Source organism: Coptis chinensis, chromosome 5, assembly GCF_015680905.1.
Source record: "Coptis chinensis isolate HL-2020 chromosome 5, ASM1568090v1, whole genome shotgun sequence".
NCBI lineage: Eukaryota > Viridiplantae > Streptophyta > Magnoliopsida > Ranunculales > Ranunculaceae > Coptis > Coptis chinensis.
This window is the reverse complement of record NC_141460.1, coordinates 17,809,559-17,831,525: the sequence shown is the minus strand read 5'-3', so window position 1 is coordinate 17,831,525 and position 21,967 is coordinate 17,809,559. Positions and strand designations below refer to the sequence as shown.

The 21,967-nt window shown below is 39.1% G+C and overlaps 2 protein-coding genes and 1 long non-coding RNA gene across 3 annotated transcripts; 1 reads left to right on the top strand and 2 right to left on the bottom strand.

The window, feature by feature from the left end:
• The first annotated feature begins 4,905 nt into the window (after positions 1–4,905).
• On the top strand, positions 4,906–6,966 carry LOC147496948 (uncharacterized). The gene is made up of 4 exons (XR_015196680.1): positions 4,906–5,302; positions 5,434–5,699; positions 6,101–6,382; positions 6,911–6,966. It is a non-coding gene; the product is annotated as an uncharacterized LOC147496948 (long non-coding RNA).
• Positions 6,967–17,407: 10,441 nt separating this feature from the next.
• On the bottom strand, positions 17,408–18,148 carry LOC147496947 (uncharacterized). The gene has a single exon (XM_086562709.1). The coding sequence runs from the start codon at positions 18,146–18,148 to the stop codon at positions 17,408–17,410; it is 741 nt and encodes a 246-aa protein (XP_086418835.1).
• A 545-nt stretch (positions 18,149–18,693) lies between these two features.
• Positions 18,694–21,465, bottom strand: LOC147496946 (uncharacterized). The gene is made up of 3 exons (XM_086562708.1): positions 19,789–21,465; positions 19,221–19,628; positions 18,694–19,077 (listed from the first exon to the last, which is right to left on the bottom strand). The coding sequence occupies exons 1-3, from the start codon at positions 21,463–21,465 to the stop codon at positions 18,694–18,696; spliced, it is 2,469 nt and encodes an 822-aa protein (XP_086418834.1).
• Between the last annotated feature and the right edge of the window lie 502 nt (positions 21,466–21,967).

The window sequence follows — 21,967 nt, the reverse complement described above, 5'->3', positions numbered from 1 at the left end:
TGTATTTTATTTTGGGGTTTTTAGGTTTTGCCCCCGATTATTTAGGCATATTTAGGTTTTGGCCCATTTTTTTTTTCATTTATTATTAGGATTTGGCCCTTCTGATTCAAAAGAAACCAAAAACCAAACCGGGTTGGGTTTAAATTTTACGTAATAGCAAAATTGCCCTTAAATTCATTAATTAGTTTTTAGGTTTTGCCCCCTACTATTTTAGCATGATTAGGTTTTCATAACCTCTTTATAAATTTCAAACTAACATATTAACAAATCAACATTTTTCCAATCATCATACTAACAAATAAACATCTTTCAACAAATCAACATTTTTCCAATCACAACATACTAACAAATAAACATCTTTCAACACATAAAATTATAAAGGGTCGAATTTAATTAAAAAATGTGTCAAACTCATACATATCTTCAAAGAAAGTTCAAATTCCTTAATGGGGTGGGTGGTAATTTGTAACCATATGAGGAAGAAAGACATGTCATGGGTTCTTTCATTTTCTTGAAGTATTGATCTTTTTCATTGCCTTCTACTATATTGTTATATTAAAATTTGAAGATTTGAAGAGAATTTGAAGAACCCATTTGAAGAAATATGGTGTTTTAGAGTTTTTGCAAATAGATCATTAAGAAAATTAAAGTGATTTGCAAATAAAGATAAAACACCCAATTATATAGTGGTATTAATTGTAAATGTTGAGTTTGTTATATTAGTTGGAGTTTATCATTAATTTGCTTCAAAAGTAGTGGGTTGAGATCAAATTGGGGAGAAAAGTATGTAATTTACCTTTTTACCACTAAAACTAAGGACAATTTTGCCATTAAGTAATTTCAAGACAACTCCGGTTCGGTTCTAGTTCATTTTTGGACCAAAAGGGCCAAACCCTAATAAATGAAACAAAAAGGGACCAAAACCTAAATATACTTAAATAATCGGGGGGAAAACCTAAAAACCCCTTTTATTTTTGTTAAATCTTAGAATGTTAAGGAAGAAGAAGAAAAAAAAATATGGAGTAGCAATTAACAAAATTTAATAGTGAAAATAATTAAAGAAGTAGAGAAGAAGAAATAAGAAATAAGGTTCGTCGCTACTTTGTGTTTCTTTGAAGTTTATGTATGGACTATTTTTATTGTTTGGTGTTGCTTGGATTCTACGTGGAGTGGCTTTCTCTTTCTATTATTTTTCTTTCGCGTAAACAAAATGTGAGTGGACCTCACTAATTAAATACAAGAAACAAAGATGCGCGATTTAATTTATATATTGGTATTTGGAATGCTAAATATTAGTTTGTGTATAGTTGTTATGAAATTGATGGTGGAGATTAATCCCATTTTACATTTAGTTGCATGAAGTCTATAACCCTTAATATCATTGTATAATATAAAATAGAGAATAATAAAAGAAAAATGTGTATGTATTAATAATTAGCCGATATTTTTAAGTTGTATTAGATATTATATTGAAGCTCTAAAAGACATTTTCACTGGTTGTTTTATTTTAATGATGAAATGAATAAATGATAGATATTCAAATTTATTACAATATATGTATTAAGTGTTTGTTGGTTTCGTATGTGTAATGATATTTATTTTGTTAGCATGTGATATACGTAAAAATGTTGAAATATTATATACTACACCAGAATTGTGGAATTAGGACGACCTATTGAGACAAGTATTCCTGTCTTAATTTTAAGACGAGCTTTTGAGTCCCAAACATAAGGAAACCCGTCGCGCGTCCTTAGCCCAAAAAATAGACGACAACTTCTTTTGTCCTTAATCGAGGACGGGCAAAAGTGTATTTAATTTTCTTTGAAGCCGTCGCCACTCAATTGAACCCTAGTTGCCTCAAAACTAAATTTTTGGCTTCTTCGTCCGTCCAGCCTCCAGAAACCCTCTTGCTAATTTTTTTTCCTAAAACTTCTTCGACCCATCAATGATTTATCCATCGACAAAAGTATTCAATCCACACCAGCCGTAGTCTTCCTCCTTATCTATTCCTCTCTTGGATCAGTGTACTTCATCTCCTTCCTATAAGGCTTCAAGGTACGATTTTTCTTTCCTTTTGATTGGAGACTCTCTATTTACTAGTTAATAGCATTTGGATTGATTTTTCCTTTTTAATTTTTGTTTGTTTGTGGGTTAGGGTTCAAAAAATTGGTTGACCAGGGCTGAGAAATTGATTTTCGTGTTGGGGCTGACCTGAAAATCCTTGAATGTGTTGGCGATTTAAAAAATTTCTTTTCCTCCGTTCCGTTTAAGTCCTGCATTGTTTAAGATTAAGATGAACACATCGAAGATGACGGAGACACCGAAAGTGTTGAATATAATAGTGATTGATGTTGACAATAAGAAAATAAGAATGACTCCTTTCGGTATACCAGGTCTGTCTTGCAGAGTAGTTTGCAACTCATGGGTTGCAAAGCCCGTCACACTTTCAAGGTATTATTACATTACTCCTTCCCCCATTTCTTCGTTTCTATATATATATATATGGTAAATCATATTCTCTTCTTTACATATTAGTCAGAGAGTCTTTGACGTCTTGAGAAGAGATCATTCTCGCATTTTTTATAAAGAAAAACTTGACAAATCTTCTCCAGAAGATAACAGTATAACTTTTGAGTTGTACAAAAGACGCACAACTGTTGTTGTTAGAAGAGAGCTCTTTTTGGATGTTGTTTTATGACGCTCTCTCGATATAAGTATGTCGGTCAGTCCAAATGAGGGCTGATTTGGTTTTTTGGCATGCGTGGTATATCATTAACTTTATGCAGAAAATTCCAAGGTTAGCTAAACCCTCATTTTGTGTTTTGGTCCATTACAAGTTTTAAGAATTCAAATACTTATTAAGTAATAGGATGTGATTCAATTGATGAAATTATGCGATTTGTGCTGGATTTCTCAAGGTCTCTTTTTTAATAATTCTCATTTCATTCCATTTAGGGGTGAACAGTTTGATATTTGTGTGCATTTTGGAAAGTATGTATAATTAACTTTACAAGCATGGGGGGATGATTAAGATATATGTGGCTACTGCTAGTGTTTAAAAGATGGAATAATGACTAATCCATGTCTAGATTGTTGAATTGTGCTACTTCTATATTTGTACTTCAACTGCCATGTGTGCTTGGTTGTATATCTCTAGAATATTTTACCTGTACATGCTGATCTGTGTTACTTAGTTTCACACAGCAGGGAATTTCATTTCATTAGTACTTTGTATGTTGGCTGGCTTTTGCTTGGTCTTGGCGTTGGATTCTCAAATCAGGTGTTGGATTGTTTCTTAGATATTTGTATGCTGTTGTGTTTTATTCTCGACCTTAAATTTTATTGTTTCATTTCATTTGGGATCTTGATATTTGTAGAATTTTTTTAGGTGCTGGTTTTTTGTTTGTTTGTTTCCATTTCCCATTAGTGTAATACTCTTCATTATTACTTTATTTAATTTTGTTCTTTTGTCCTTTCTTTTAATTTTCAGTTTTACATCGGGGTTTCCAATGCTAAAATAAGTTTACAAAATATTACATCTTAATACTAAGGATACTAAGGATACATCTTAATTTTAAGTTTAAAATCGGTTCATTGATACCAAGGATTTGCTTAATAAGACGTTGTACAACATGATATGCTCCTAGAAGCACCTTTTTTTATTATATTTTATTTTACTATACTTTTTCGGTTGAGTATCCCGAGATCATACGTCTCAAATTATTGTAATAGTTAGTGGGTGAGAGTTCAGATTGGGCTCATACTCGGAGAAGTTGATATTGATACTCATGTCCATTGACCTTGTCAGCTTACCAACGTATGCACGTAAATGGTGTTGCCCTGGTACATCTTATAACACTTTAAAGAGCGCATCCTTTCGAACCCCAACACATACTTTATGGAGTTGTTTGTTTTTCACTCTGCACTGGTGATAGATTATCGTTTAGTTAGATTGTTTTCATTTTTATATTCTTAGTCCGGTGTTTTAAGGAATATGAAGAGGATTATATCCGTGTCCTACTAGAGGGTAAGTTTACCACCTCTGGCCTCTCCATGCACACCGCTTCAAGTACCCATTATTGCCTAGGAAGAATAACTAGAGATATTAAGAAGTGATGGCACTATCAATTTTCTCTTTCTTTTTTAGCTCTATGTCAAAACAGACTTTCAAAGCTAGGCTGCGTTGTCTGATCTGTTAGGCCAAATTACAAAATCGGATAGTAATGATCATCTTCTATAAAACATAGAAAACATAGAAAGTTCTTATTTTGCATTTCGGAAACAAAGTTCTTGAGATTATAAAGTAATATTTGTGCCCACGATTTACCTTTTTTTGTCCTTACTCAGTTTTGGTTTGTTTTCAAAGAAATATTGTAGAAACTACCAGTTGTTAATATTGCATGGCGATATGATATATCCGGGTGCTTGGTTAATATTGACCGGGGTTCTTATTTCCAAGAAGGGGCCGGTGAAGATGGAAATGAGTGTAGAGAGCTTACAGAGGTCAATTGAAACCTTGGGTGACTGGATCGGAAGGGAAGTAAATACAAGCAAGACCCGTGTCTTCTATCGCATATATTCTCCTGTTCATTTCAGGTCTGTTGTTAAGTAGCTTATCCAGACAATCATATCCACCCTCTTCGGTGATTCTCATTCACATTTGGTTTTTCTGTCTCTTCGTTGCATATTACCAAAACTCCATGTTTGAATCGATCTAATAAGTCCCAATGATCTAATAATATGCACCGAGGTGGTGATTGGAATCTTGGAGGGACTGTCACTTGGAGACACCGCCCGAAAGTTAGAGTTAAAGTCCGGGTTCTATCGGGTACATGGACGATCGTAAAATTAGTTAGTGATTCACTATCGAGCACTTAAGTAAGATACACATGACGAAATGGATGTTTTGAATGTGACTGAGATGACAATGTGGAGGAAAGATGGCCATGCATCATTGTATTATCAGGGTCCTAAGATTGGCCCTGTGCCTCTTCAAAGGCAGGATTGTATTATCATTATCATTACCTGTTCTAGCATGTCTTATCATTTCTGAATTCCTTCAAAACAAAGTTTTCTCTGTTATGAGTAAAAAACCATTAGTTATTTTACGAGGTAAAGAAGTTATAAACAAACTATTTACCATCTTGTTAGTAACTGTTGTATGTGATTACTACAATTATCCACTGTGGGAGGTAGGCTTGTCATTTCAAGTGATGGTGTTTGGGATGCTTTATCGTCAGAGGCGGCTATGAACTGCTACCGAGGGATGTCACCCGTTGTTGAAACTTCTCAAATTGTCCATGTACGCTATAATCCCAATTGAAATTTCTATTTTGCTGATGATAATGCAGTTTTTGATGGGTATATATATATGTGTGTCTATATATATTACTTTTAAAATTTTATTTGACACCCCACTTCTTACATCTCCAGGAGGTTGTACAATTCGAAGGACTTCGAGATGACACAACTTGCATTGTCATCGATATATTACCCCCAAAGGAGCTAACACCTCCGGTGCCACCGCTAAAGAAGCATGGAAAGGGTGTGTTCAAGAATATGTTCCGCAAAAAGCTATCTAAACTGTCGCTTGTGGATAAGGATTACTCTGAGCCGGACGTGGTGGAGGAAATATATGAGGAATCTGCTATGCTGTGAAGCAAAGAAAGAAGCCATGGAGGGGAAAAGACCATCACGTGGTAATGATACTTTTTTTTCCCTCTTTTACTCTATCAGTTCAAAACTGTGATAACAATGCCCCTATCATTCTGAATAATTGGTTTATTTTTTTCATTTTCATATGGTATTTGGTTATCTAATGGGCAAAATCCCTAGTAAGAGGGTGGTAATTCGTTTCCACATTTGGTATTTCTCCTATCTACCTTGATTTTTGGCAATCCATTTCCAAAAGGTGAGCACATGACTAGTGAGGCATAGTACTGTCACGCCCATATATGATATTTTAGTTTGAAAGCTTTATTAGGTTATAAAGTAGAAACAAAAGTAGTTGGTATGAGGTGATTACTTTGTTCCATAGTCCGGATATCTCAAGAAGAAGAGGTCTTGTTTTCTGGCTTTTGATTGTTTTTGAGCATCACAGGTCCGTATGGTCACTGATAAATTGACAAATAAGCCAAGAGGATATGCTTTCATCGAGTACGCGCATACATGGGATATGAAATGTGTGTAAACAATATGCTTTTAAACCTTCCGTTTTGTTTTCCTATCACTGACGCTAGAGTCAATTTAAGTGAAATCGTATTGATTTGATTATAGTTATGTGAGGATATTTGTGACATTGATTAGGTACTTTTTTGTACACATCTCGCTCTGTTTATAGAAAATGAAGGTTCGAGTTTTAATTATCCAAGCAATATCTAAGGTAATGTTTCTAATTTTTTTGAATTGGGGTTTAGTTAATTTGTGCTTATCTTGTTTCTGTGCATGTTAGAATTTCAGCATATGATTGTTTGATTTTAGTTATTTGTGAAATAAGACTTGTTTGAATGTTATGATTTTGATGTTTAAAGACCGTTATCTAGACTATGAGTAAACAATAATTAGGGAAATTAATATGGAAGGCAAGCACATAAATTAATAAGGGACTGATTGTTCTAACCGATCAAATTAAAGTCATTTTTCGTATCTCGATATATTCGAATTTAGATTTATCAAGGGGCTAGTCTATTTATTATTTTATAAGGTTATGATGCACGTTAAGGTGTACGAAGAAGACCATTTTACTTCATGCTTAGAATTGTCTAAGAATATGTATTCTAGCTTTTCGTTGCTTCAAATGTGATGAACTCGGCAGGTGCCCTTAGATAACATTTTTTGTTCATTAAATATATCATATTTTTAGATCCTTGAATCAAGTTATATCTTATTAAAAGAACTTTTGTCGTTGCAGGTTCTTTATATGCTACACAAGGGCTTATTGAGAATATGGTGCAAGTAATGGAAAGCTAAATACTAGTTTGTTATGAAGTTTAGTTAACAACTTTTTGAGTTTTTATTTTTTATTTTTTATATTTGTTTATTTAAATTGTTGATTGAATAAGCCACTTAGCAACTAATGCTATTTATAAAATGGAGTTAAACTATGTTTTTTAAATTTGGTATGTGACCAATTCCCTAGTTTGTATGTGAACTATTGTGAAATGAGAGTGGGGATCTCCCTACTTAATCAACTAGTGTAGCAGATTCTGCGTGTCATTTGGCTGCGCGCGATTTTTTTTTTAAAATACTTTTTCTGAAATACGACGGTTTTGTTTGTCTTTGACCTTGCGACGACCTTGCGACGGTTACATAAGTCGTTTTCTAATTCCATTTACGACGGTCCTTACCCGTCGCAAATATTAACGACAGGGAGATTAGCGACGGGACTTGGGACACTAAAAACCGTCGCAAATTGGAAAAAACGACGGACTTTGACCGTCGCAAATCACAAATTCTGGTGTAGTGTATAATGAGAAATGTATTAAGTGTTAAGACATGTATTTGGTGTTTAAAAAAATGTTTGGAATGGATTAAAAATTATTTAGACACAAATCGAAGTATATAAATATTTTTTATATAACATGACATTTTTGAAATGCTATAAAGTTAGTGTGCAACATTTTATGGAGTAATTCTGACACTCTCATGTACGTTGGAATTTGTGTTAAATGATACAATCTGTTATACATACTTTCTGACCGCTTATGTTGTTTTTGAGAATGATGTAATTAAATGGTATGATATGATATGTGACGTAGCATTCTGTGGTCAGTTACGCATTCATTATATGCAGCATTTTTTGAGAAATAAGAACATAAGTAAATGTTCATTTATTATATTTGAGAGATGCCACTAAGAGGTATTGTAGCCTTTGTGGATATTTCAAAAGGAATTGTGGTTTAGTACAATAATTTTATTTGGCACGTGAAAGAATAAAAATGGTTATGAGATGGATGGTAATATTTCTAAACATTGTATTTTAGTGTAATATATTTTATTGGTGCGTGATAGAGTGTGAAATGGTTATGAGATATAATTACAAGATATTTAAAAATTTATGTAATGAAAATCCTAGTTTCTAGCTACCACAACTCATTTGATTATATGATTAACCCTTGTAAAGAGAATGTGATTTCGTTTCAAGGGAACTTGGAGCCCTTGTAGCCAAATGATGGTATTGTTTATCTCGCCGTCAATTCAGTACAAGACGCGCGATATTTTATGCCTAAGAGAGGCTTACTCACATAGTTTTGGCGTCCATGTGGGGGTTACCTTGTATGCAACATTCCGCATAGGATAACTATGACGGTGTGGTTCCATTATGTGAGTGAGGCATGCGGATGTTTATGTTCGGCACGATAGAGGGGAGCGATTGTGGTAGATAAGAAACTAACTAGGTAAAACATAGAGACGACGTAATTCTGGGGACACTTGAAGAAACTTTAAACAATAATTATGATGATATGTCAAAGTGTACATTAAATTTATAATAAATGATTGATTATGGTTGTGAAATTTGTCATGGAGATTGTTCTATTTGGTTTGATGGAATGATTGGAAATTATGTTTATGATATACTTTGTTTTATTGTATTTTATTTCTAGTCACAATTGTTTTGCAGATCGAAGGGTGGGTTAAGGTAATTATTTTGCAAGAAATGACCCACTCTGTGATTAGACCTATGTAAGTGCAAGTGTATAGTAAGTTTAATTTTTGTTCTTTTTATTATATGATATATATTTAATTAGAAGCTAAGGCACCTCGGTAGAGGAACTAAATGCCTTGATATTAGGGGTGACAATTTTGTACACGACACACTAACCCGACACGAAATTAGCGGATTTGGGTTGGGAAAAAGAGATTTTGGGTCATTTAAGGGTTGACTCGCCGAACCCGTCAAATAAATGGGTTGGGTTAGGGTCACACATGTTAACCCGAGTAACCCGTTAGTAGACTCGATTAGTTCTCGGGTCTAATGGGTCGGGTCATCAACTCTGTATAACCTGTTTTAAGATAAGTTTCACTATTTTTTAAAATCTCATTATCCCAACAACCTAAAATAAACGACTAAAATGAGAAAGATTAGCCGTTATATTGATTTATTCAATAAACATATGTTTCGTTATTCAATTTTCATTAATATGTAATTAAATTATGGATGGTTTTTGAGAATTAATACATATTTTTTTATATTTTTTTTTGATAAATAAAATTGTGAAATACTAAATATTTTGCATACAAGGTTGTCTATGAATCCGATTCGAAACTGATATGAAATTGATCCGCAGGGTTAGTGGGTCACCCGTTATAGGCGGGTTGGGTTTGGGTTTGACAAACTCGACACAATTAGTAATTGGGTTGGGTTTGGGTTTGCTCTCCTAACACGTGACCCGAATATGACACGACACGAACCCGGCCCTACATGACCCATTGCCACCCCTACTTGATATTATTAGATTAAAAGCTAAGGCGCTTCAATGGAAGAACTACCTGCATAACTATTGAACATATGGATGTTGTATTATTAGTTGGAAGTTAAAGCGCCTCGGTGGAGGAACTATATGCCTTATTGATTATGTATATGTATGTACAAGTTTTGTTTGTATTTTAAGACTACTCATACCAGCATTGTTTATAATGCTGACCTTATTTGCATGTTTGCTTATCGGGTATGTTCATAAAATGAACATAGTCAATAAGTCTTGACAAGATTAGTGTTGAAGAAGGTTGATTGTTGCACGTGGTTTACTTTAGTGTTTCAATAATAGTTTTTTAGTTGAGGCAAATGTTGTATTTTAATGTAATTATATTTTGAAGAGTTATTCAAGGAAGTGTGTATCATAATCATATTTGTAAGGAAGAGAACTTTGTTTTAATTTTAAAAATGTTATTGGTTTCAAATTGTTTGAATTATTAAACGATGACAGGTTTTTGGAAATTGGTTGTTTTCACACCTCCAAAATCGAAGAGTCGGGAACAAATATTGTTTTCTAGCTTTGTGACAAGTTTTCTCTATTTTCTTCTCCACACGAGCTTTCTCTTTTCTTCTTCAATCAATAACTATGGCGCCTAATGTAAGTTGTATTTGTTTATTTACGTTACGTACTGCTTTTTGTTTTATGTTGACATAGTGATTTGGGGGTTTTGTGTTTGTTCCATTGATTCATTGTTTGGTGTTGTAATTAGCTTAGTAACATTGAAACACTTGCTTGCAACTTCCCTAGAGGTTTCTCTTTCAAGACTCCCAGATCCCCATCGAGACGTCAGTTGCACTATGTTCTCTTTCTTTCTTTTTCAATACAATTTATTCTTTTTATTTTCTCTTAGTAATTTTTAGTTCCTGAAATTCACTACTACTAAAGATGAGCTTTTATTTGAAATCGACATAAAAAATTTGAAATTTCAAGCAATAATCATATGTGATTAACAATGTTAATTTTGTAGTGTTGGCATCATTAAGTTTTGTTATATGGCTAGATATGTTTATCTTCCCACCAACTCTATCTCAATACTTGTTGGGTTAATGAGTTAATAAGTGACCTCTTTGAGATTTTCTATTCTAGTTAATAAGAAATCGAAGGTATTTTAAGAGTTCATAAAATTAGTATGTAATGAAATCTAAAGGTGCCTTTAATTGTACTTACCATGATTCTCTAACTAAAAGCTTTAAGAATTTTAAGTAACTATATGCCAGACTTAATGAAGATGTTATAAATACGTTGAACTATTATTACCATTATTTTACTTTGATAATCACCCTGATAATGTGTATATACTGAAATGTCAAACCTGAGTGATGCATTGCTTAATAGTTGACATTATGAGGTGACATTAGCTCTTGGGTTTGGTAGTTGTTTAGTAGTTTCTCTTTTGGCTTTCCTTTTTGCTTTGAGATTGATGCATTGCTTGATTGGGGATGGGAATGTCAAACCTTAAACCTGATCATTAAATGGGCTGTTAGATGTGTTTGTGGGCAATGCACTGTTAAAGCACGTTGATTGAAGCAGATTCTAAATATTTAGCTCAAGGAGAAATCTCATTATCATTGGTTCTTAAACCTGCAACTTACGTGTTTTGATAAGAGGCAAAATGAATATAACTCAATCTATGCATGCAATTCAACACACCTAAACTAAACTATTCTACCTTACTTCTAATGAAAGTTTTTGTACCTATCACTCTCTAAAACATCATTGTAATATGGAGTAAAAGTTATTGAACACTCCTTGATATGGTGAAAGATAACACTCAAGTCATTAAAAAAAAAAGAAAGGGGATGAGAGTGGGATTTTAATTAAAGGATTGGTTATACTACAAAAACAAATAAACTAAGATATATGAAGATGGATAAGGTAATGGAGAGAGGAACTCCACCACCTGTGATTACTTCATTAATAAACTAATCTAGACTTGTTTGCAATACAAAGGCTCACACTATGACCAATTACCATACTTTACAACCCAATCATAGAACTTATTACCTTTGTATGATTTGCTTCAACCTACCAATTGCTTTACAACCCAATAAGAAGAATTAAACCATTAACATGTTTGCTCAATACCAATTGTTTTATAGCCTAATATTGAAAAAATTAATCCCCTAAATTCAATTCTCTATCTCTATGTCAATTGAATATAGACATGTAGAACTATTAAGCCTTCTATCTCTATATAGACTTAACAATTCATAGGTTACCATTTTACTTTCTATCTCTATATGAGTATGAGAAAAATCTTAATAAAGTAAGCAAACAACTCTAAATTACTCTACTAATTCAGTCCTCATGGGGCTTCATTCAACTCCCCATTAGGGGGTGATTAGCTCATAATATAAATTGAATTAAAACTAATAATTATTTTCTGAATATATATATATATATTATAAGAAGGTCCCAAATGAGGCAGAAAGCCTAAAAAAAAAAAACTAAAAACGATGGGCCTTATAGGCCCACTTTTACTGATTTTGGATCTGTATGAAATTTCAACCAAAAGTTCTCCATCAAATATTGTCTTGTGATATATCATAGGGCAGAGCTCGTCGTGCAGATCATTTTGATAGGTCACACGCCTCAAATGGACTTACGGTTCAAAAGATAAGCAATTCGAAAGTTTTGCCTCTCTTTTTCACATGTAAAGACCAGTTTGACTTTGGTTTGACCCGCATTTGACCAGGCTTTTAAGGTTTGACTTTGACCTTCTCTTGGACTCTGTGTTATCAAAAATTACAACCTATAAACTTACAGATCTCTCTTTCTCTCACTCTTTTTCTTTCTCACCCCTTCTCTTCTCCTTTCTTCTCTCCCTTTATCACCTTCTTCTTTCCTTTTTCCTAACCGCCTCTTGTCATCTGTCCATCTCTCTTTAATCTAGCATCCTCTGTTCCCCCACATGTCGCAGCGGTTTTGTAGCGGTTAGGGTTCCGCAAACCTGATCCACTGCAGCAGGTCTCCTCCTTAAATTGCCTCTGGCCCACTTACCACTTATAATCTCCTATGTCAGGAATACGGCCTCTACAGATGCCCCTCTCGGCCTCATAGACGTCGCGTGAACCCCTTGGTGATCCGCGAATAGACAATGGGACCAAGAACCCCCTTATTAACTTCTCTTCCTTTCGCGATACGCCTTTTTTGATTGGTTATGTCACCTTCCCGTTCTTTATTGGCACGTGCTCCATCATTGCTTCCACGTGCCTTAGGCGCACGCACATACGGCCTGGCTTTTCGAACTTCGATGCCCCACATGTCTTATTTCCCATGGTCCCTTTTTTGGTGATTACTCTTTTGCCCCTACCGCTTAGACTCCCGCTTAAACCCCTCTCTCCACTCCCAATCCCACACTTTAGCTTTACCTCTTTCCATCTTCTTCTAGCCTCTTCAACTTCTTCTTGCTGTTCTTCACCTTTGTGCGATTTCCAAGCTCCGTTCGGGTTTCTTTTGAACTACCTCGTTGGCTTTTGCTGCCTTGCATTTCAGGTTTGTCTCCTCCCTTTCTATTCCCTTCTCTCGTTATCTTGTTTTGTTCGTTTGTGTCGCTGTTCCACTCTTTGCCCTTCGTAGCTGGTTCCTCCATTGTTGCTTTCGATTTCCTCCCTTTATTTTAATCTAATATGTCAGAATCTGATTCGGCGAATACCTCGGCCACTAGATCCGACGGGTCGGAGTCCAGATCTAGTAGACATACTGCGAACAGATTTGAATCCTCGAATTCTGACTCTTCCCGCTCTGCCGCTGAACCCTCTACCTCAGGAAGGAAGACTGCTCTTCCTCCCCCACCGTCATATCACTGTAGACCCAATATAGATGCGATCAAAGTTGTCTATGGCATTCCTGCTGACTTGGTCCTTGAGCATGTGCCCGGTGTCACCCATTTTCCACATTTGGTAAAGCCGTGGCTTGGTTGTCTCGTCGCTACTGTAGGTCAGATAATGGCAAGCCTGCATTTTCCTTTAACTCTATTAGATGTCGAGGTATGCAACCACTTCAATATTCCGCCATGCCAAGGTATTGGTAACTTTTGGCATGTCATGTATGCTGCAAACCATTATAATAAAACCCAGTCCCCTAAGATCCAACTCTGCGACATAATTGCTCATTTTTACATAAAGAAGAGTACCAAGTTCAGTAGCGTAGGGTACCAATCCTTCTGTACTCGTCCACAGAAGAAGTCTTTTGTCCTCCACATCACCACATCTGACAAAGTGTGGCATTACTATCTATTATATGTGTCCGGGGTTTTATTTCCGCGGACCTTCTATCAGAAGTTTCTCTAAGGCATCTCAGTTTCCTTAAAAGTGGTACGTACTGCCTTTTGCTTCACAGTACTCCTTTTTTACGTTTCTAACTTGTCTTCAATGCCAGTGTTTCATCCGCAATTTTTCAACACCTCCGCGACTTGGGAAGTGCTCAGTGCGAACTTCTCGGCATTGACCCAGAAAAAGGTAACCCTCTTTTACTTGATCCATCCTTGAAAAGCATCGGCGACTACCACGGTCCCCTCTATCGCTTGCCGCCTCCAAAAGAAAGAAAACCCAAATCTTCCCCACTCCCTAAAAGAAAGCCCCACAAATCCTTCAAATACACCACTAAGATTTACCACTCCAAAGCCGTTGCCCAAAGAGCCACCACCGCTCAATCCCGTTCCTCTACTCCCCATACCGCCCCCTTTTCGTTTTCTGTGTTAGCTGACTGGGAAGACGATATTGTTCCTCCTCTTTCTACTAAGTTTGTCGCTGCTATGGCAACAAATAATCTCAAATTGTAGGATAGCGACTCCGATGGTGACGAGGCTGTAGAAGTGGTGGCCAAGAGTCTGCCCGTGAAAAAGGCCAGGACTACACCTCTTGGCGTCTCTGACCCCCCTGCTGCACCGCCATGGTCACTAGCTCCAGGGTGGCGTCATGGGAAGGAACCCACTGCCTCGGGCTCCCTGCCTTTTGATAAAGTTAAAGTCTAGCAACCTAGATTTAAGGCTAGAGATAGCGATATAACTATCCGCGACTCAGCCTTGGACAACCCAGCTATTGTAGCGTCTCTATTTTTTAACTCACACCTTCCCAAGGATCAAGCATATGGCGATTCTGGCTCTTTCGCCTCTCACAGGTCGGCTTTCTATACCGGTTGGGAAAAGGTAGGTTCCTCTTTTTTTTTTCTCCAAAATCCGCTACATTCGTTGCTAAGGAATATTGTTTTTTAGCTGAGCCTGGACATTGGGTATGTGGTGCGCGGCTTGACTAGTGCATTGGACTCTCTGGAGGTCGCAAAGCAGGAGATTAATGGTCCTGATGGCTAGAAAACAAAGTATACCAAGCTAGAGAAGGATCGAGACGATCTGCGCATCGTGGCAGTGAAGGCTCAGAAAGCGCTCCAACAAGCTGAGGATAAGCACCGCGATTATGTATCGGGGGTCGCTTCCAAAATGGAGAGTCAAAGGGAAACGGACAAGCTTTCCACTCAGGCTGCTGTGGACAAAGCTTTGAAGGATGCCGCTGACCGCTTTCGAGTCCTAGCTGAGAAGAAGATTGGTTGTGCACTGAAGCAACAGCTTGAAGAGCTCACTGCTGCTGGTTGCCTTCTTCCCCTGCCCCCTCCAGTAATTCTGCCTCAAGTCATTGATACTCAAACGTTGGCGCCATCCGTTTATGCTATGCCTGTGCTACCCATATTCACTAACAGCGCGGTCACTTCCCCCATTGCCGAGGATGATGATATTACAATTGTGGGGGATGTTACTGAGGTCTCTTCATAGAAGGATGTGTCTGAAGGTCAGCCGATGGGGGAGTATGAGCATGTCCCTGAAGATCAGAATGTTGAATGAACTTTGTAATTTTGTTCTTTGCACCTGATATACTTTGACTATTACTCATTTTGCGTTATGTATATAAATTTTGCCTGGATTTCTGGGTAAGCCCAGCAGGTTACAACTCATGGTCCTTTGAACTTCAAATTTTACCATATTTCCCCCCATTTTGCAATTGAAAGCTTAATTCACTTAGTAGTGCAAAACGTCCTATATCTTTTTACTTCATTTTATCCATCTTTGGGTGGCTGTGAAGCCATGCTGGGATAGCTCAGTCTGCCCCAAGTTTGATTCGGACAAAAGTCCGCCAAGGGCTCATCCTCCCCGTTGTCCTTGGATGCCTGTGAAGCTTGTGGGGCAGCTCAGTTTGCCCCCAGTTTGATTCGGACAAAATTCCGCGAAGGGCTCATCGCCCCCGCGGTCTTTGGATGGATGTGAAGCCTATGGGGCATATCAGTTTGCCCCAGTTTGTTTCGGAGTATAGTCCGCGAAGGGCTCATCCCCCCCGCTGTCCTTGGATGGCTGTGAAGCCTGTGGGGCATCTCAATTTGCCCCCAGTTTGATTCGGATCTCAGTCCGCGAAGGGCTCATCCCCCCCGCTGTCCTTGGGTGACTGTGAAGCTTGTGGGGCAGCTCAGTTTGCCCCAGTTCGATTAAGACTACAGTCCGCGAAGGGCTCATTCCCCCCGCTGTCTTTGGCTGGCTGTGAAGCCTGTGGGGCAGCTTCGTTTAATTTGATTTGACTACACTCCGCCAGCGGGCTTATCCCCCCCGCTGTCTTTGGATGGCTGTGAAGCCTGTGGGGCATCTCAGTTTGCCCTAGTTTGATTCGGACTATAGTCCGCAAAAGGCTCATCCCCCTATCTTTGGATGGCTGTGAAGCCTATGGGACCGCTCTGTTTGCCCTAGTTTGATTTGGACCAGCGTCTCAGTTTACCCCCAAGCCAGTTGTGTTCCTTTGTTCATATTCATAAGACATATGGAAGAAGTGCGCTTTATTATATGATAAGTAAACAAAATTAACAATCCTCATCTCATACATGGAATTTTTTTAACATTCTAATGTTCCAAGGTTTCTCGATCTTCACCCCAGCTGAAGTTTGCAATCGATAAGTTCCAAACGTACCCTTTTCCATCACCACATAGGGTCCTTGGGCCACAGTTTACCCTCATTCTCAATTCTCGTGGCTGGTGTAATGCGTCGCAGAACCAACTCTCCAACTTCGAAGGTGCCCGGCTTCACTCTCTTGTCATATTGCTGCTGTAACCTCCGATGATATTCCTCCAAGCGTATGCGGGCTATTTCTTTTTTTTTCTTCTATTAGGTTCAGCTCACTGGCTAATATCCTCTCATTCTTTCCCATTTCGACCACTTTAGTTCTGGTCGTAGATACTATCATTTCCACTGGTATGACTGCCTCTATCCCATACACCATTGCGAACGGTGACTCATTAGTCGAGGTTCGCGGAGTGGTACGGTATGCCCAGAAAACGTGATTCAGTTCGTCAGCCCATGCCCCTTTCCGCTCCTCCATTTTTCTCTTTATATTATCCATTATGATTTTGTTTGAAGATTCTGCTTGCCCATTTCCTTCTGGATTATATGGTGCTGAGAACCACTATTTCACTTTAAATGCTTGTAGGAACTCTCGCACTTTTCTCCCAGTAAATTGGGTTCCATTATCCGCGATGATTGTGTGTGGTAACCCGAACCTACATATGATGTTCTCCCAAAGAAACTTCTTCACATTTTCTTCCTTAACTTGTTGCAACGCTACTCCCTCTACCCACTTGGTGAAATAATCAGTAGCGGCCAACATGAACCTTCTTTTGCCACTTGCCATGGGCAGCGACCCAACTATATGCAATGCCCACATGGCGAATGGCCAAGGACTGAACACGTTATGTAACGGCTCCGCTGGTGAATGTATGAGCGGTGCAAATCTCTGGCATTTCTCACATTTCTTGGCATACACCATGGCATCTCTCTTCATATATGGCCAAAAGTACCCCTGTGATATCAATCTGTGGGTACGCCCCGCCGAATGACTGCCGCAATCCCCTTCGTGTATCTTAGCCAAAACTTCTTGTATCTGCGACGGCCCTATGCATTTCAACACGGTCCATTGAAGTTCCTTTTATACAAATCCCCTTCGAGCAATGTGTATCTTTGACTCGTTTTTTCCATTCTTCGTCTCTCGTGTATGTCTTCTATTTCTATTCCCTTCAGGAATGTTTTAATGGGTGTCATCCATCCTTGATCTTTCTCGGTCGTAAGCCAAACGCCTTCCTCCTCTGAAGTACTTGGTCTACTTAACACCCTCACTTCAATTGATCGACCCTCTGTTCCAGGAAGTACTGTGGCCACATAAGCCAATGCATCGGTATGTCTGTTTTCACCGCGGCCAAGATGTGCAAACCTGATCTTGTCAAACTTGCTTGCTTTTCTTTGTAGGACTTCTAGGTACTTCGCCATCCTTGGGCAACGGGCCATAAATCCTCCATTCATCTGACAAATTACTAAGTTTGAATCCGAGTAAACAGACAATTCACTCACCCCCAGATCTTTAGCAAGATCCAAACCTACTATCACTGCCTCATATTCAGACTCGTTATTAGAAGTTGCGAATCCCAATTTCACCGACAACTCTAGCCGATTGTTCTCCGGCGTCACCAGTACGACTCCAATCCCATTCCCTGTATCTGTCGCGGATCCATCCGCAAAAACTCTCCATCCATTCTGCGGGTCCCAAGGATCCAAAGGATCGTGGCTCAGCTCCCCTTCCTGTTCCATGACCATTTCCTCTCCCCAAGTTGGGTCCTCAGCTGGAAATTCTACCAAAAACTCTGCCATGGCTTATGCCTTTTCTACAGTTCGAATCTGGTATTGAATCTCATAGCAATTGAGCATCACCGCCCACTTTAGCATTCTGCCTGATTTGTCTGCTTTCAACGCTTGTTTTAATGGCAAATTAGTTATTACCACCACTGAATGGGACTCGAAGTAGGGCTTCAAGTTTAAGGCCGAAAATATCAAGGCCAAAGCATACTTTTTTCTATTCTCACAGACGGGTTTCGCGTCCCAAAGATGGTTTTACTCTGGAAGTAAACTGGCCTTTCTACCTTTTCCACCACCCGTACTAATACTAAACTCACTGCGTACTCTGAAACTCCCAGATACAAAAATAGCTTCTCCCCCTATTCCAACTGTGATAACAAAGGTGCTTTTCCCAAATAACTCTTCAACTCCTGAAAGACCTCTTCACACTCCGCTGTCCATTGGAAATCTGGAGTTTTTCTCAACAAACGATACAGCGGTCGGCATTTATCCGATGATTTTGAAATAAATCGGTTCAATGCCGCGACCCTTCCAGCTAGCCGTTGCACTTCTTTCACGTTCTAAGGGGACTGCATATCTATTAGTGATCTAATCTGTTCAGGATTCGCTTCTATTCCGCAATATGTTACTATGTATCCCAAGAATTTTCCAGAAGTTACCCCAAAGGTGCATTTCTCGGGGTTGAGCTTCAGTTTATACCTCCGCAGTATGTGGAAAGTCTCCTGGAGTCCCTCTAAGTGCTCTTGTTCTGACATGCTTTTTTCCACCATATTGTCTATATAAATTTCCATCCCCTTCCGAATCTTACTCTCAAACATTTTTTCTCCTAACCGCTGAAATGTGGCCCCAGCATTCTTTAACCCAAATGGCATCCTCGTATAGTAGTAGGTACCACCTTCCACCACGAAGGTGGTCTTCTCCTGATCTGGCTCATACATCGTGACCTGATTGTATCCCATGGACGCGTCCATAAATGAAAATATCTTGAACCCTGCCGTTCTGTCTACCAGCTCATCTACCCGGGCATTGGGTAACAATCTTTAGGACATTCTCTGTTGACGTCCGTAAAGTCAACACACATCCTAACCTTGCCATTCTTCTTTGGTACCGCGACCACATTTGACAACCATTCCGTGAACTCAACATCTCTAATTATCCCGGCCCCTTTCAATCTTGTAACTTCTTCGCGAATATCTTCAGCGTAGTTCGGCCTCACGCTTCTCATTTTCTGTCTTACTAGCTTAGCATTTTCATTCATATGGAGACGATGACAGGCAAACTCTGGATCTAACCCCGTAATATCCTCAATCACCCATGCAAATATATCCTTATTCTCTGACAAAAACTGTACTAGCTTATCTTTCCATATGTCTGGCAACTCAGACCCCACTGAAGTAAATTTTTCATCGTCTCCTACCCCCAGGTTCACTATCTCAATCTCATCTAAAGTTTTCGGTCTAGGTGGAGCCTCGTATATTGCCGTTAAAGCAGCTTCCTGTAATTGCTATATATGCCGCTCTAGGCTCATGATCCCCTCTTTACTCCCCCTTTATTCCTCGGATCATATTCTTTACTGTCACCTGGGGGATATTCTGCGTGGCCACTTGATCCCCTCTTATCTTATACATCCCTCCATTTGTGGGGAACTATATTACCTGGTAATATGTCAATGGAATTGCCCTCATCTCATGAATCCATCGCCTCCCTAGTATTGCATTGTACTGGGAGTTTGTGTTCACTACCATGAACCTGGTGAATACAGTCGTCGGACTAGCAGTCACTGGTAAAACTAGTTCCCCCATGGGCTCGGTCATACTGCCGTTGAACCCGAACAAATTCGTTTGTAGTGCTTTCATCTGGTCTCTATCGATGTTCATATACTCCATGGCTCCTTTGAATAGCAGATCCACCGAACTTCCACAGTCTATCAACACCCTCTTTACCATATAGTTTCCCATTGCTATAGTGATAACCAATGCATCTTCATGCAGTGAAATTACAGACTCCAGGTCCTTTGGGGTGAACATTATGGTTTCATTGTTCTTCACGGTTCCACTGACTAACTGCGGTATGCTTACCACTTCATTGACCTGCCGTAGACTTGCTGTCTTTCTGATCTTTTCGCGGTGTACATTCCTCCCAAGTGTTTCCCCGCTAAAAATAACGTTGATAGTACCTAAGATTCTTGCAGGTGTCGGCAACCTCTCAGCTTGCCGCACCTCAGTGACGAATTCTCTGAGCATTCCCTTTTCAATCATCCTCTCCACCAACCACTTCAATGCATAGCATTCATTTGTTGCGTGGTTCTGGATCTGATGATATGTGCAAAATGGTTTCCCTTCTATCTCTCCTGACGTGTTCCGCGGACCTTTATAGTACTGCAGCCCTTTAATTAGCGGCAAGATCTCCTCTAGAGGCCTGTTAAACGGAGTTTGCTCTATCTCGCGGTACGGTTTCCTTTCCCGAATGTCCCTCCTACCACGATCACCAGTTCTCTCTAGTCCCCGGCTCTGCCCTCTGTATGAAATCTTTTCTCTTTCCTCTCTTCTACTCTTATCCCTCCGGTTATCTTTGTCCACAGCCTGTATTATCTTCCCCGATCTCTTCTGTTCCTTTGCGTTTCTCTGCATTATGTCCTCATATCGTATGTATTTTTCTACCTTCGGGTACAGAGCGTGCAAAGTGGTGATTTCAATCTTGGAAACCGACTCATGGACTCTCGTTCCTTGCCTCAACCCATGTTGGAAGACTATGACCGCTATATGTTTATCCAAATTTTCCACTCTCAGTGTCTCTTCTTTGAATCTACACAAAAACTCCCTCAATGATTCCGCAAACCTCTGCTTGATATTGAACAGAGCCACGATATCGACCACCCTCCGCTTCTGGTGTATGAAGTGATCGACAAAGGCGCGCTCTAACTCTTCAAATCTGCTAATGCTCCTCGATGCTAACCTGTAATACCAGTCTGAGGCTCCTCCCTTAAGACTTGTTGGGAACATCATGCATCGGAGTCCATCATACTTGCCTTCCTGCCATAACGGCATCTGTTGCCGGAAGTGATGCAGATGATCTGTCAGGTCTCCTTTCCCATCATACCTTTCAAACCGTGGTTGGCTGAACCTCTTAGGCACTTCAGAATTCCAAATCGAATATGCCAATGGATTCTTATTGAGACTCACAACCTCTTTCTGCGCTGCACTCTGGTTCACTTTCTCTGCTCCCCGATTTGCTTCCCTATCTTTCTCAATCATCGCCTGTACAACCTCCAGCGTGATGCCTGCTGTTTGTTCCACGCCCACGGGTGGAAATTCTTCATTCTCTCCCTCCATTTCACTGCCTTGCAGATCCCTCCGCTCTATTTCGGCCTGGGTGGCCTCCCTTTCTTTCCTCTGCCCATCATTCTCATTACATAACCTGACTATCTCCTCTTGAAGGAGTCTGGTGGCATCCGCCACTACCTCCGCTGTCTCTTTTTCCCCTACTCCTTTTATCTCTACACTCGCTACTTCTTCTTCCGTTTCTTAAACCACATCTTTCCTAGGTCTTCCTACTGCTCTTTTTGCTATGGTGGCCATTTTCGCTAGTCCCCACAGACGGCGCCAAATGTGTTATCAAAAATTACAACCTATAAACTTACAGATCTCTCTTTCTCTCACTCTTCTTCTTTCTCACCCCTTCTCTTCCCCTTTCTTCTCTCCCTTTATCACGTTCTTCTTTCCTTTTTCCTAACCGCCTCTTGTCATCCGTCCATCTCTCTTTAATCTAGCGTCCTCTGTTCCCCCACATGTCGCAGCGGTTTTGTAGTGGTTAGGGTTCCGCAAACCTGATCCA

Bases quoted from the DNA above. Each gene is read 5' to 3' on its own strand.
- LOC147496947 (XM_086562709.1), bottom strand. From the start codon at position 18,148: ATGGCAGAGTTTTTGGTAGAATTTCCAGCTGAGGACCCAACTTGGGGA.
- LOC147496946 (XM_086562708.1), bottom strand. From the start codon at position 21,465: ATGGAGGGAGAGAATGAAGAATTTCCACCCGTGGGCGTGGAACAAACA. The intron at 19,629-19,788 runs GTAATATAGTTC...TAGCAATTACAG, and splicing joins TTCCATTGACATATTACCAG to GAAGCTGCTTTAACGGCAAT. The intron at 19,078-19,220 runs GTTAGGATGTGT...GGATACAATCAG, and splicing joins TACCAAAGAAGAATGGCAAG to GTCACGATGTATGAGCCAGA.